The sequence below is a fragment of the Stegostoma tigrinum genome, chromosome 8 (assembly GCF_030684315.1).
Source record: "Stegostoma tigrinum isolate sSteTig4 chromosome 8, sSteTig4.hap1, whole genome shotgun sequence".
Lineage (NCBI taxonomy): Eukaryota > Metazoa > Chordata > Chondrichthyes > Orectolobiformes > Stegostomatidae > Stegostoma > Stegostoma tigrinum.
In genome coordinates, this window is record NC_081361.1 from 39,333,084 (window position 1) to 39,349,313 (window position 16,230).

At 38.2% G+C, this 16,230-nt stretch overlaps 1 protein-coding gene across 3 annotated transcripts in view; it reads right to left on the reverse strand.

The window, feature by feature from the left end:
• Positions 1–16,230, reverse strand: part of kif14 (kinesin family member 14) — a 97,820-nt gene that overhangs the window by 43,105 nt on the left and 38,485 nt on the right. For all 3 annotated transcript variants that reach the window (XM_048540065.2, XM_048540064.2, XM_048540061.2), the window contains exons 16-20: positions 12,982–13,139; positions 9,337–9,484; positions 7,566–7,715; positions 5,161–5,302; positions 2,038–2,131 (exon numbers count right to left, since the gene is read on the reverse strand). In XM_048540065.2, the coding sequence (XP_048396022.2) occupies positions 2,038–2,131; positions 5,161–5,302; positions 7,566–7,715; positions 9,337–9,484; positions 12,982–13,139 (692 nt within the window). The remainder of the gene's footprint in view (positions 1–2,037; positions 2,132–5,160; positions 5,303–7,565; positions 7,716–9,336; positions 9,485–12,981; positions 13,140–16,230) is intronic.

Genomic DNA, 16,230 nt, shown 5'->3' on the forward strand with positions numbered 1-16,230 from the left:
TTTGCCTTCATGTTACTTGAACTCCATAAAATAAACGAGACCAAAATATATATATATATTTTTGAGCAATCATGAGCAAAACCCATTAGTACTATAACTTCCTGGAGTACCAACTTCATGCACTGGCTACAAACCAGTTATTTTGATATCTGGAAATAGCTGTTTGTGTAACATTAGCGTTGGTTTTCAGAATAATCAGGAAACTTGCAGGATTAATGTTGTGATTTGCTGACTTATTTGACTGTTGCATTTTTACGTATTACTTTATTGAATGTTTGTGCAGCAGTAATACATTTATACATAAAATACGTTGTATTTGGATTTCCAAAAGTCATTGGGTAAACGGCCATATAAAAGCTTAGTGCACAGGATAAAGGCTCATGGAGTTCAAGTGATTCAATAACATATGTTCGCTTGTGTACCATTTGCTTTTGTAATTGTTTGCTGTACCTGGATGCCAACATTTTATGCTCCTTTACAAATGTATCCAAGTTTTTAAGCATCAACAAGTTAAAAATTACAAATTACACAATTTTAAAAAATTCTACATTCCCACTCTTATCACCAAAGCTAACAACCTCACATTTTCCAAACTATATTCCATCTACCACTTGCATCCATTTATCTGATGAAGGGTCTAGGCCCGAAACGTCAGCTTTTGTGCTCCTGAGATGCTGCCGGGCCTGCTGTGTTCATCCAGCCTCACATTTTATTATTCAAGTATTTAAGTTTGCCCATGTATCAAAGCTAGGTGAAAGCGCAGCCTGTAAGAAGGGTATAAAGAGACTGCAAAGAATGGTAGATAACAAAGTGTGAAGCTGGACCCTGAAATGCTGCTGGGCCTGCTGTGTTCATCCAGTCTCACATTTTATTATCTTGGATTCTCCACATCTGCAGTTCCCATTATCACTTAAATACTTGAAGTCTGTTTCTTCACCCAAGTCACAGCACTGATCCTTATGGTACTCCATTAATCACAGCCAGCTAACTTAAAGTTCGCATCTCTGCTTTTTCTCCATGAAGCGAACGTACGTTATTGAATCACTTGAACTCCACGAGTCTTTATCCTATGCACTAACCTTTTATTTACCCAATGACTTTTGGAAATCCAAATACAACGTATTTTATGTATAAATGTATTACTGCTGCACAAACATTCAACAAAGTAATACGTAAAAATGCAACAGTCAAATAGGTCAGCAAATCACAACATTAATCCTGCAAGTTCCCTGATTATTTTGAAAACCAACGCTAATGTTACCACAAACAGCTATTTCCAGATATCAAAATAACTGGTTTGTAGCCAGTGCACGAAGTTGGTACTCCAGGAAGTTATAGTACTAATGGGTTTTGCTCATGATTGCTCAAAATATATATTTTGGTCTCGTTTATTTTATGGAGTTCAAGTAACATGAAGGCAAAGTACTTCACCAATGGGTAGGAGAAGGAAAAAAAAGATACATGTTGCAACTCCTTTTCAGATTCAAAAACAACATTGGCAGAGGCCCTGGGAGCCAGCCAGTTCGAACAGGACACCCCAAATGTCAACACATCTAAAACTGTACTACCAGACTCTCATGCTGCACAAAGTCCCACTCACTGGCATGTCCATACTGTCCTCCTTAACTCACCACTTCCCAGTCCGCTAACTGCACAATTAAAATTTTATACAAAGTAGTTATTTTTAAAGGGATATCTTTGGTCAAATTCTAGTTAACAACATTTCAATTAAAACCGACTAAACTTAAAAATTCTCAATAATTTGCAAATATGATTAAAGAAATCAAAAATGATTAACCATAACCTAAATAACTGTATGCATCAGACAATCTATGGGCAAAAATTCTAATCTGGAGTAAAGGCTTTCCTGCTCACAGTATGAGTTTTTAAAACTTTGTTCATGCAATGGGGCATTGCTGGTAAGGCCTGCATTAATTTCCAATCTCTACTTAATGTTTAAATAATAGTTTTATTTCTGAACTCTCAATTATAACCATCACCCTATTGTATTTGGGGGTTATTTTTGGTGATACTGACCTACAGAAGACGGTGTGCTTTCTCAGATTGATGCTAATGGTGTTAGCTTCCTGGATCATCATTGAAAGTTTCATGGACCTCCAGTATGAATTATCTGAAACACAATTCAGGGAATAAATAATACGTCATTTATTTATTAGCATGAAAGTTACATAAAAGATGCTTAAATTGTTGAATATAGATCATTCTACAACTAAAAGGAGTAAAAGGGAGAACAACTGAAAGACAACTTGCCTCCTTATATTTCAGCCTTGGTGAGACAAGGTCAACATTCAGTTGTGCAATTGATTTTTATTTTGTTCTTGTACAGTAGATTTTGGCAACATATATATGGGCACCCAAATATCTTTGTTCCTCCAGAGTTCTCAAATTTCTCACCATCAGAATATTCCTGTTTGCCCCTTCTTGCATCCAAATTGGAGGACCTCACAATTACAAACACTGAATGCATCTGCCAATGTTTCTCCACATGCTGCTTCCATATTCCAAAATTTGAAATATATGGAAATATATTACCTCTGGGAAACTACGGTCTTTCAAACCCAAGTTACACGTTACTTTGTTACATGGTAATCTTTTTCTTTGGTGCCTTTCCAACCTCAATTGATTTACTTTTCACATATTCACTATGTATCTTGTCACTCAAAAGCAGACTTGTGTTTACATTGTAGGTAAAAAGATACAGTTCTGTAAGTCATCATTGAAAGTAAAGGACAGCGGGTGGAGATGTCAAGAATGACCGAGTGAAGGAAGTGAAACATAAGGAAGAGGGATTTGAAAGCAGATTCAGGAATTAAATGATAGTATGCAAACATAGAATCCTTCCTTTCTTCCACCTCCCTCCATACAAGCATTCAAATTTAGAGCAGAACTCGGCCACTCAGCCTCTTGTGCTTACCTGCTCATTGCTGAACTGCGTGCACCAAATTGCAGTCACATCTATGCCCAATAACCTTTGATTCCCTTGCCAAACTAGAACATATCTAACTCTGCCTTCAAACTATTTAATGGCCCTGTCGTCAGTGGCTTGAGGGAGAGTGGGTTCCGAAGCGTCTCAACATTTGAGAGAGTAAATTTCTCCGGATCTCTATTCTAAATGGTAACCCTAAGTTCAAAAGAAGTGCTGCCTGGATCTGGACTCATTGGAGGAAACATACTTTATATATCTACCTTATCAAAACTATTCAGGATCTTATGCGCTTCAATCAAGTTACCTCATGGTGTTATAAACCACAGTGGAAACAAGCACAGAATGTCTAACATATCCTTCATAATAACATGCTTATTCCACATAACAATGTAGTAAACCTCCTCTGAAGTGCCTCGAATGTATTTACATCCCTTTTTAATACGGAAAACAAAACTGCACACTGTATTTGAAATGTAGTCTTACCATGCTGTATTGAAGAATTATAGCATCCCTACTTACAGTCAATTCTTCCTATAATAAAAAAGTAGCACCCCACTGGCTTTCTTGATAATGTGTTGTACTGAACCTCCATTACACTTAGTCTAAGTAATATTTTATTTTTTCATTCTTCCTACTGTAAAAAGCTTCACAATTTGCAAACTATATTCCACCTGCCACTGTTGCCTCTTGCTCAACGTGAATTTATTTGTTTCAATTTCATTATGCCTTCCTCACAACATACTTTGCTGCCCACTTTTGTGCTGTCTCTGAATTAGCTAATATGTCTTTGTTCCCTTCATCTAAATAATTGACTTAAGTAATGAAGTCAAAGCATTAACACCTGTGGGATTCCACTCATCACATCCTGAAATTCAGGCAGAACAATTTATATGTGCTCTCCGTTTTCTGCAAACCAGCTAGCCAATCTCCTATTCATCATGGCCTTTGATGTGGCACCTTATCAAATGCCTTCTGGAAATCCAATTACAGAACATTCATTGCCTCCCCTTTATTCACAATATATGTCACTCTTTGGACACATCAAATAAAAAGGTTAAACATGACGTCCCTTGTACAAAACCATACTGACTTAGCAAATACTTGACTTTATTTCTTCAGTGGCCAGCATCAACCTCCTTAATGATTGATGCTAAATCATTCTCCATGACAGAAAATGAACTGACTAACCCGAGTTTCTTGTTTAATTCCTGTCTTTTTAAAATTGAAGGACTATATTTGTTTAAAAACTAAAACAGCTGCGAATGCTTTAAATCAGGAACAAAACAGAAGTTGCTAGAAAAACTCAGCAGGTCTGGCAGCATCTGTGAAGAAAAAAAATAATCAGAGTTAATGTTTCAGGTCAGGTGACCCTTCCTCTGAACAGTTCTGTAGAAGAGTCATTGGACATGAAACATTAACTCTGATCTTTTTCTGCATAGATGCTGCCAGACCTACCGGATTATATTTGTTATTTCCCAATCTTTTGGAGCCTTTACTGAAACAAGGAAATTTTGGAAAACTAACACCATTCTACACGTTAGCAATGTCTTTTAAGAATCTTGGAGAAAGCCAGTTTGGACCTAGAGACTTGTCACTCTGCAGCTCTATTAATTCGCTCAATATCACTTCTCTCACGATTGTAATTCACTCTTCCTCTCTCCCTTCCACCTCCCGATTTACAGCTTATGAGAATGGTTTTGTACTCTCTTTAACATTTGCTCGTTTGATCCTTATTCTCTATTTTCTACTATTAAGTTCCCATTCTCACTATCTACAAGGGTCAAAACTTAATTTGCTACTTTGTTTCATTATGAACAAACTCTTGCTACCCATTTTATATTCCTAGTCAGCTTCCCCTCGTTCTCTAAATTTTGCATGCTGATGATTACTATTTTAAATCATTCTTTGTCTACTGGGTTTCCCATGTCCAGAGTGCCATTTAATAATTGCAACTAACAACAGCAGGTTATAATTCAGTGGCAAGAGGGTCTGAATTCCACTAATTTAATTAGAGACAATCAATACTAAGTATATCTAATCCCTTATCTCAGCCAGAAAGTTAACTTCAAGATGTGTAACGTTGATGCAAGGATGAGTCTCCCTCCAGTTTTTCAACAAGCAGCTGAGTGACTAATAGTAAGAATTCAAGAGAGAAATTGATTGCCCAAGGAACTTGTGAAATCAGCACTTGATATTTCAGAAAAACAACACACCTTTACACGAAGCACTATTTTGAGTCTCCTGTCTCTTTCTTCGTTCTTCCTGCATTCTTTCCAAATCTTTTGTCATCTTTCTCTTCTCTGCCTCCAGAGCATCAAGAAACTTTACATGGCGTATATTATGATCTTCAAGAGCCTTTGAGGCAAGTTACAAAATATTAAGTTTTCTCCAAAACTCTCGGCACAAGATTGATCAATCCTAATTTGCATTGACACATATTCCATTTCATTGGTGTAAACATAAACTATAAAGCACAAAGAAAATGTTTGAGAGAAAATGAAAAATCCTCCATCCCCTGTTGCATTAGCAAGGCATCAATGGCAATCATCTGATGGATTCTACTGTTGGAGTTGGGTCATCAAGACTAATCCAATAGCCAGCGGGGCTTTGGCACCAGTTGCTTCCATATAATAAGAAAATAAGTTAACTTTGGAACACACACATCAGACATAAACATGTAAAAAGGCCTTTTTTTCCAAAAACCTCCTTGGCAGTGAGGAAAGGATGCTCACAAGACTACCCAGTCTTCTGGGGATTTTACTGCATATTTTCTCAGCAGAACAGAGGGAAAAGGCCTAGCGAGAGAGAGAGTGCAAGTCAGGTCCTCCTGCACTCTCTTTCTCTCCAACACCACACCCGCAAGCCTTCTTTACTCACCATGATCGCCCAGGGATGCCCTGCTGCAAACAGATTTTTTTCAAGAATCTAACGCAACATTGCCATCAGAATAATAGCAACCAACTTGCTCATCTACATCATTAAATCAGAAGGATGGAGACCAACAATTCCAGCATGAAGCCAGTTCAGTCATACGAACAAAGAACAAGAATGAGTCACTCAGACTTTTGAGCCTGCTGTATCATTCAACGAGGTCATAGCTGATCGTATTTTAATCTCAATTCTTCATTCCTTCATATCCCAGATAATCTTTCATCCTCTTGGTAATCAAGAATATATCTACAGCTGCCTTAAAAATATTTGAAGATTCTGCGTCTACTGCCTTTGGAGGCAGTAAATTTGTAAGACTTTTAACCCTCAAATTATTTTTTCCTTTATCTCCTATCTCATATGCCATCTTATTTTAAAACTATGACCCCCTAGATCTAGATTCTCCTACAAGAGAAAATATTCTTTCAACATCCAGTCAAGACCCTCTGGTTCTTGTGTGTTTCAATTAAGTCACCCCAGACTCTGTCAAACTCAAGGAGGACAGAGGCCTAACCTATCTAGTCTTTCCTCATAAGGCAATCTGTTCATTCCAGGTATTAGGGTAGTAAACCTTCTCGGCACATCCTTCCAGAAATACTGTGACCAGTGCTGAACACAGTGCTTCAGATGCATACTTGCCAACGACTTGTATAACGGAGGAAAACCTCTCTCCTCTTGCATTCACTTCCCCTCACGATAAAATATAAATATTCTATTGGCTTACTTCATCAATTGCTGTACTTGCATACTAACCCTCTGTAATTCACACATTAGAACACCCAGGTGTCTCTGCAGCCCAAAAGTCTACAACTTCTCACTATTTGGACCATATGTTTTTATTATTCTTTCTACCAAATTAACTACTGTGTTTAAACAAGTTGGGGGAAGAGGGAAGCCATTCAACCTCTCCTCACCTGGTGGTAACATCACTCAGTCCTTAGCTACACGCACGGTCTTTGTTTTAAGTTTCTGTCGATCACATCACTGGAATCAAATCTAACAGCAGTACACTGTTTCTGACCTTTCATTAAAATTATATTTTGCATACGTAAGATCGTTAAAAAATCTCAATGCTTTGATCCATTGGTTGTTAACAACCAGCTACAAGAACATAAAATTGCATTAACTTTGGTACAGAGGACAACTGATCTTAAGATTTAGTCCAATAATAGTTCTTTAAGGATAATCAAAATGAAGCATAATGCTCAATCTAAACAAAATATCAAGATAAAAATGTTTAATCTGTCTTCATAATAGATAAAATATTATTTACATTGCACGGCCCTCTGCCTTTGCAAAGAAGAGTTTTCCTGTTTGATTCATGTAATAATTTAGTGTTGTGATGAATTTTTTTTTGAGATATTGCAAATTCCCGATTAATTATCTGGTTTACTTTTGTATTGAAGAAATTGTTTACTGGCAGATGATTTCACCAATTTTTCCTCAACAAAACAGAGAAAAAAATCAGACGGCCGAAATACAAACTAGAGAAGAGACTGTTAAATGGATAATTTATTTAAAAAGATCATTAACAAATAAAAGTTCCAGTTGCAAGACTGCAGGCTTCTACCACACTAATATTTGGTGCCAATGTCAACCAATCTCAATGTGATGGATCAATGTACTAACAATATTGAAAGCAGGTTTGTACACTTTGAATCTATTAATTTAATTCTTAATATTGCCGTACCTGTCTGGTGGCTAAGGCTTCCAGCTCCAGACGCTTCCTATTCACTGCCACCATTTGTTCAAGTTGCCTATTTACTTGCATCTCTTGTTTAAGCTGCTTTCTTACATTCTGCAGCTCCTCAATTTGTATATTTTTTTGGCTTTCCTTCATCTGAGCCATTAAAGAAAGAGAAAAGGGAATATTCTCAAATGGATTAAATGCTTTCTCCTTCAAACAAGCTGGGCGCCATGGAACAAAGCAAACAACACATGACCCTAGATGGTGAATTAACATACAAACCAAGAGCTAAGATACATTAAAATAAAAAAAATACTGTGGATATTTGGAAATTTGAGCTAAAAACAGAAAAAATTGGCAAAGTTCAGCAGGTGTGACAGCATCTGTGGGAGAGATGCAGTGTTAGGGCTTTGACTCCAAGGTGACTCCTTTTCAGAAGTGTCATTCTGAGGTCAGCTCCAACTCAAATAGTAAATCTGATTCTCTTTCCAAAGATACTGCTGGACTTGCTGGGTTTTTCTTGGATTTACTATTTTTATGCCAAGATATACATCTAACTTGCTCAAACCAGTGCCATGCTGCTTTCTCTTACAAAAGCTACTGTGCACAACAGCAGGAAAGGATCAATGGCAGTGTTTTCATGGCTGTGATCAGTTTGCAGTTTAATTGAGTGCCACACTGCTTAAGCTTTGCTTTTAATCCACCACGCTTTTTTCTACATCCTCCAATAAAATGACCACCACGTGATCTCTCTCACATATATGGCTTCTCTGTATAAAATATGTCTGAAAAAAAGCATGATCTTGTTCTGAATAGCAAAGTGAAATTTGCTATTCTTGTTGGAGTGATTGTAACAAGGTCAGACAGGTGGACCTCGTAGAATATGAATTCCCTGATTGGACCCAGTTAACAGCCCAATCAGGGAACTCTGGGCTGACAAATATAAACTAGAATGTCAGAAACTGTTCATTCTGACAGTTTGCTTTAAGGAAGTTGGATCAGTGTCAAGTACTATCCACAAGTAAACAAAGTGTGACTTAGTGACCGGATACTGGCTTATGTGGAGTTAATTCACTTTTGAGACCTAAAATTGTCTATTTTATCTTTTAACATTGTACCATTTTTTAAAAATATTGTAAACGTCTGAGTGACAAAAGCATCATATGTTTTCATGTTTTTTTTGAATTGGATACAACTGGCATTAACTTTTAGAACTGCTCAAATAAAGTATGGTTGACAATACATTGTTTCACATTTAAACTCACTAACGAGTTTTGAGAAGATTTGTAGCTCAGGTTGAGGTTCTGGATGTGAGTATGCTCGCTGAGCTGGAAGGTTAGTTTTCAGACGTTTCGTGACCATTCTCGGTAACATCATCAGTGAGCCTCCGACGAAGACCCTAGAATGGTGACGAAACGTCTGAATACTAACCTTCCAGCTTAGCGAGCAAACTCACATCCATTTAAACTCACTATTAAAATACAATTGTCCAGTCTTTTTAGTCCTCTCACCTCTGGCCCAGCAGAATACAGTTTACTACATTTCACAACCCACTTCATACACAAACTAACAACAAACATCAAACAAAAAGGAAACCATGAAGAAAAAAATAATTCAGCACAATTTACAGTTCAGTACAAGCTTCATTCCTGTTGTGTATTCTCCAAGTGACAGATCATTTGAAGCTGAACTTGTCAGCAGCAGACTATTGGTTACTAGCAGAAATCAATGTTGATAAACAATGATACACATGGGAATACATTAAAAAGATTACCAATTCCTTTTCCAGCACTTTTATTTTGTTCTCATAGAGTGATTTTTGACTAGATAACTCCTTCTGAGCCATTTCCTTTGCAACTTGAATACCCTGCATCATTTCTTTTTTGGCTTGTAATCGTGCTTCTTCAATTTCAACTTCTAGTCTGCCAAATCAAAAAGAATGAGAAAGAACTAAAAAAAGAGGATCTAGAGCTATGTATCTTTTTCTCTGATAGAGATTATAGCAGTAACTCATTCCTCAACTTGATAATTTGTGTCATTATATCCATGTATACCAATAACCTTATGAAACATTGAATTCTACAGCTCGGAATTTATTCAACCCAAAATGGGCGCAATCTCACTCTAAAAGCTCCAATCAATTGGTGCCATTCTTCTGATCAGCCTAAAAACATTTGACTCTCTTTTTAAAAGCTCATCACGTTTCCTTGTAAAAGTTCTCAAATTCTACTTCAACTACAGAAACTGGAAGAGGATGCTATGCTATTCCAATGTTCAGGTTTTTAAAAAATTTAACTTATTTTAATCAACCTGTTCAAAGATGTTATTACACACCTCTGGAGCAGGTGGGACTTGAACACAGGCTTCTTAGTTCAGGGGTAAGGACACCACCATTGCATCACAAGAGGGGCCTCCAATCCTCAGATTAAAATGTCGGGCCTAACCTCTCCTTAGGTTTAGAATTAACCCTCATTACTGATTCAATTGCCAGGGCAAGATTTCCCCAATTTACCTTGTTGAAAATCACTCCAATGTTATCAATTGACCCAATCCTCCCAATCTTTCTTGACAGAAAGAAAACCGTAGCTTTTTGTTGGATGCAACCCAATAACTTACATTTGTACTTAGTTTGGAGGTAACGAACAATAGGAGCAAACGATAATACTCTGTTGGGTGGAACATGCTGTCAGGCTTAGCTTTAACAGCACTCATTAACAGTCCATGTAAAACATGGATTTCCACTTCAATGCTACAGAGTGCAGTAACACCTTACATTATAATACAGCTGACAGGTTACTTTGCACATAGAGGCAGACAACCAACTCATGCGAAGGAGCATTGGCAAACCAGGGCTCATTACTTGCTCTCTCTTCCCTTTAGGTGTCTTGTCCTTTCAGTCACAGCTTAAAGTATCTCCATACTTCTATCTCATGTAGGCTTTTAGCACAAACACAAAGCCAGAGAACTTGTGATGGTGGTCAGCACTGAATGGTTGAAGAGTTGGAGGGGAGCACAGATAGGTAAGTAGATGGACATATGGGTGCGCAACACCATCCTATGTCAAAGTCTCACCTACAGCATGTACCAGCAGTTAACACAACAAATATGCTCCATGTGCTTCAGTCAAATCAAAAGGACACAGTTCTTGGTAAAATCAAGGATTTTAGCAGTTAGTCAAGTGGTCCCACTACAGCCAGTCAAGGGCAGCATATAATCTCAGTCAAAGCACTAGGACAAGATCAATCAGCAAATTGGGACGGTCAGGGTCAAATGTTCCACATGAATGTAGCCCAGGGCATAGGTCGGTCAGTCTAGCAGATCTTGTCCTACCAAACCACAGATTCAAGGCAAGTCAAGTTGCTCAGATATCAGCCAAGGAGTCAATCACTCATCGGTCAGGTCTGGCCTTCCAAGTCGGTCAGGGGTGGGCCACCATCAATCCTGGATATCTCCTCACTAAAAATTAAAGGGGCGGTTATGAGGAACCACTGCTGTAGTAGGTAAAGTCAACTATGAGGATTAATGGCAGTGCGCAGGATGCAATGGAGACAAAACTTGTGAAGGAAGGCAGCTAAGGGTGGGACAGTGCATTGGACATCATGGGTTACCTGTGGTGGAGGGGTGGATCATTGACAGTCACCACTGAACTTCAATGACTGAAGACTTCACTGAGAAGTGTGGGAATGTGAGGAAGCTCAGAACTGATGACGTCAAGAAGGACGGTAAGGAAGAAAATAACATGATGGTTTGAAGAGTTATCTAGATTAATAGGTTGAACCGGTGACTCTCTCTACAAGTCCAACCTGTATTGCCTTCCACCCACACATGAATCACAAATGTACAATGGAAATTACAATGAAAAATGGCTATAACTACACTCAGACTGAGCAAACTACGTGTTGATTTCTGTCTGAGCACACAGATTCTACTTGGGGGTGATGGAAGACCAGACAAGGGCAATTGCATTAATTAGACATTGCAACACTACAGTATGCTGCATGTGAGACAATGATGCAAGGACAAAACAAGTCTTCGCTACAAGCAATCTTGACATGTCATAGATCATTACTAATCGATCATAGATGCCTCTGTCAAAGAGAAGTAATCAGAGTAAATAATCATTTAAAAGTGTCACTTGAGAGCCAAAATTCACAAGGAAAATCCAAGTTATTATTGGCTGTGCAAGTACACAGAGTTGTCACACAACGCACTCTTGTCCAAGTCAGCAATATAATACAAGTATGCTGTGCTATGGAGCAGGCAAGCTGGGTATTACATGTAGCTGCAGTTACAATTACCCATCTGTTCATCTGTCATTACGTCAAATAGCAAAGCATTTGAGTGTGAGCTTATATTCGCAACAAAGTGTCACACAGGCCATCTACATGTCCTCAGAAGCTTATCTTTTCTCCACTACACCCCAACCCCCAAAACAGACAGTGAAGGGTATTCTTGGACAGCAGCATTTAACCTGCTGTACAACTGGGTGTTACGTTGAATACCAGAAACCCCAGAATGTTCTGACAGCGGCAACTACTCCACAACAGCACAAACACAGCACAAGCCATTAAGATGCAGTGCATACATAATGAAGTGAGCAGCATAAGATTGTGAAAAAAAAACTTGCTCTCACAGAGAGAAGTCTTTTGTGAAACTCCCTGAAATTGACACCGGGCTGATTTCTCGTAAATTTGGGCCTAAAATATTTTCTCAGGCAATAGGACAGTCAATACAAGTGGCACCTCATTAGAAAGTAGAGTCAAGTCATTTATGAGTAAAATCTGGAAGCGTTTTTTTCATGCAACTTGTAGAGAAAATCTGGAATACTTGTCCCCCAAAAATACTATGGATTAACTTAAATTTTCAATAGAGAGATCTGGTACAATTAAGGGATATGTAGCAGAAGTGGGTCATGCAAAAGTGAAATCAAAAACATATCAGAATGGGTCTAATTGAAAATCTGTGTGTGTAATGATACTTTCTTTATCAATGCACTACGTGTTTGTTTTTGTTTAAAACAAACTAATTAAATTTTCAAGATTGCAATTTGACCAGAAAAAACACTTGGCCAGGATGAAATATCATCAGACATTGCTTGTTGTTCATAAACAGAGAAAATGTGAGGAAACATAATCATCCTATCACTTCAAAGCTAATAGTAACCTCATCTGGTGGCTGTAAATTTACACAAGAGTGAAAAGCTACAAGGGGACACGATCTGATTGTAATATTTGATCCATTTTCAAAAATTAAAGACAATAAAATGCAACTCCTTTATTGTATAACTCTAAAACAGATGCACATGCATTCACCCAAAACATTTTAACTACAATTTACAAGTTTAAGTCAAAACGACTGCATTAAATTATCCTTTTTAATCTACTTAATACTGAAAATGGTTATCAGCATGCTATTTTACCTTGCGTGTTGAGCTTGCAAAAGTTCATTTTTTGCAAACTCAAAATCTTTGGGACCATCTCCAAACAGTGCACTCCCAGAAGATGCTCGTCCACTCTGAACCTCCAGAGGATGGTTAAATTTGAAGTAGTGATCACCACCCATAATCACCCTGTCCCCCTTGGAAAAAAAACAGATTTATACTTGTAGCAAACATAATACAAAGTAAATAAATTTCAGACTGTCTAACTTAAAATGTCAACATTTAACCAATCCTCAAAATAGGTCTATTTAACAAATGCCATCCCAATTTGATTATCTTCTGCCTTCTTTCTATTTAATCTCCCCTAATAAAAACACAACTTCTCTTTTTAAAAAGAATAAGCAACAAATTACTCCAAAGATTCTCTACTTACCCATGATAAACCAATCAACAATTTCAGCAAAAGTTGGATATTTCTATTCAACGTGTCCAAGCTCAACATGGAATGGCAAGCTTAGTTTTCCTACTCATTTTAGATCAAACTTTTAAAAATAGTTTGAAAGTATAATCAATTGTGCTCTGTATAAGCTTTTAGACTATACGGTAACAAATTCATAAGATTGGTTAAAAATGGTCAGGAGCAAATCATAAATCAGTTGTTTTAGCAGGCATCACATCACATTTTTCTATAAAATGTTAAAATAGCTTCAATCTAATTTGCCCCTTACATGCTAATCCTAAATTTACTTAGTAAAAATTAAAAGAAAAAGATTAAAATAATTTCTACTCTCACAAAGGAACCAAAAGATGCCTCTATCGTAATTCTGACCAGTAGGTACAGATGTGGAATCTATATGTAGAGCTGATAACCACAAGGAGCAAAAAACATTTGGGGGTGGGGGTGATATATACAGACTCTAAACCGTAAGGGTGATTTTGACAAAAGGAAAATCATGCTTGATAAATCTACTGGAATTCTTGGAGGATGTAACTAGTCGAGTCAACAACGTAGAGACAGTGGGCATTTTTAACTTGGACTTTCTGAAAGCTTTTGACGAAGTCTCACGTAAGAAGTTAATGTGCAAAATTAACGTGTAAAATTGAAGCGAGAGAGATTGAGGGGGGTGGACCGATGTGGAGAGACTAATGGTTGGCAGACAGGAGACAAAGAATACGAATAAACAGTTATTTTTCTGATCAACAAGCAGTGACTTGGAGGGTACTGCAGAGATCAGTTCCCGGACTTCAGCCAGTCACTACATATGTATAAATGATTTGGATGAGGAAATTAAACATAATATTTCCAAATGTGCAGATGACAAAAGCTAGGTAGGAGAGCGGGTGGTGAGGAGGACGCAGAGGTGCTTCAATGTGATTTCAACAAGTTGAGAGAGTGCGGACTGAGTGAAGTTCTATGTTCTCTGAGCAAACACACGGCAGAAGCAGCATAAATGTTAGGTTATCTACTTTAGAGGCATAAACAGGAAGGCGGATTATCTAAATAGCTATAAATTAAGGAGGAGGAGAATGTGCAATGAGTTCGGGGTGGCCTTACACACTAGTCACTGAACGTAAGTATGCAGGTGTAGCAGGCAGCAAAGGCTGCAAATGGTATGTTGGCCAGCATTTTGAAAAGACTCAAGTACAGGAGAGGGGAGGGGCGCAGGCGGTGAAACCACACCTCAAATATTGTGCGCAGGTTTTGGTCTCCTTATCTGAGGAAGGATGTTCTTGCAACAGAGCAAGCGCAGCGAAGATATCCCAGGCTGATTCCCGGGATGGCAGGACTGACAGACGAGTTAAGGTTAATTTGGTTAGGATAACATTCCTGGAGTTCAGGAGAATTGATTAGGGTGAGTGGAATCTCAGAAACCTATAAAATACTGGATGGGGTATATTTAGCAAGGGCATTCCTGATGGCAGTGGAGTGCAGAACCAGAGGTCACAGTTCAAGGATGTGAGCTAACACATTTAGGACTAAGACGAAGAAATACGTTTTCATCCACATTAGCAGCGAGCCTGTGGAATTCGTGATCAGAGAAAGTGATGAAGGCCAAAACTTGGCTCGATTTATTGAGAGAATTGGATATTGCACTCGGGGCTAAAGGAATCAAAAGATATGGGGAAAGGCAGGAACAGGCTATCGAGTCAGGTGATTAGAATGAGCATAATGAACAGCTGAGCTGGGTCCAATGGCCAATGGCCTCTTCCTGGTCCTAATTTTCTACATTTTTATGAAAAAAAAGGGACAGTGCTTTCAAAATCTTGAAATGTTAAGATTATGATGTCCAATCCTTTCAGCTTCAGCATTCATTTGTGTCACACAAAACAACTGGTACCACGACAGTACTGAATGAAGCTCATCATTCACTGGCCTGATATACAAATATCCTATGCCTACATTGGAATAGCATCTTCAAAATCAACTTAGGAGATGGGTTTCAATCTGTACTGTATGAACGAGCAACACTTCAATGACCTTAAAGCCGCAACAATACAAGATTCAAAGCTGTTTCAGCATCAGTTGTTGAAATTAAACATTGAAATACACAAGGTCCATCTCTAAATTTCAAGAGCACAACAACTGGAGAAGGACAAATGCCTCCTTGAGCATGGTCTGTGACTCATTTTAATCATGGTTGATCTTCAGTCTCAACACTTTCCAGCCTACGACTTATATCCAGCAATTTCTTGAAATAAACAAAAAGTCAAAAATATTTACTGATGGAGCTTCTACATCCACCACACAGGCAGACAATGACCCAGTGGTATTTATCAGTCCAGTATTAATCCAGAGATCCACGTAACGCTCTGGGGACCCAGGAGGTGGTGGCCGAGTGGTATAATTGCCAAACTGTTAATCCCGAGACCCAGATAACATTCTGGGGACCTGGGTTCAGATCCTGCCACGGTGGATGGTGGAATTTGAATTCCATAAAAAAAAGTGTGGAATTAAGAGTCTGATGATGATCATGAACCATTGTTGATTGTTGGAAACACCCATCTGATTCATGAATGGCTTTTAGGGAAGAAAACTGCCGTCTTCACCTGGTCTGGCCTACATGCGACTCCTGACTCTCAACAATGTGGTGGAATTCTTAACCTCTAAACAAGATGCACAATAAATCCTAGCTTAGCCAGTGACACCCTCATCCTATGGATGATTTTTAAAATAAGTCTTTTCGTGGCAGTTCATACAAGGCAATGAAACGGATGATAACATTCAACATTCAGCTTCTGTTGACTGAAAATGCCTAGCTCAAGACAGCCCAACACTTTGAACAATAA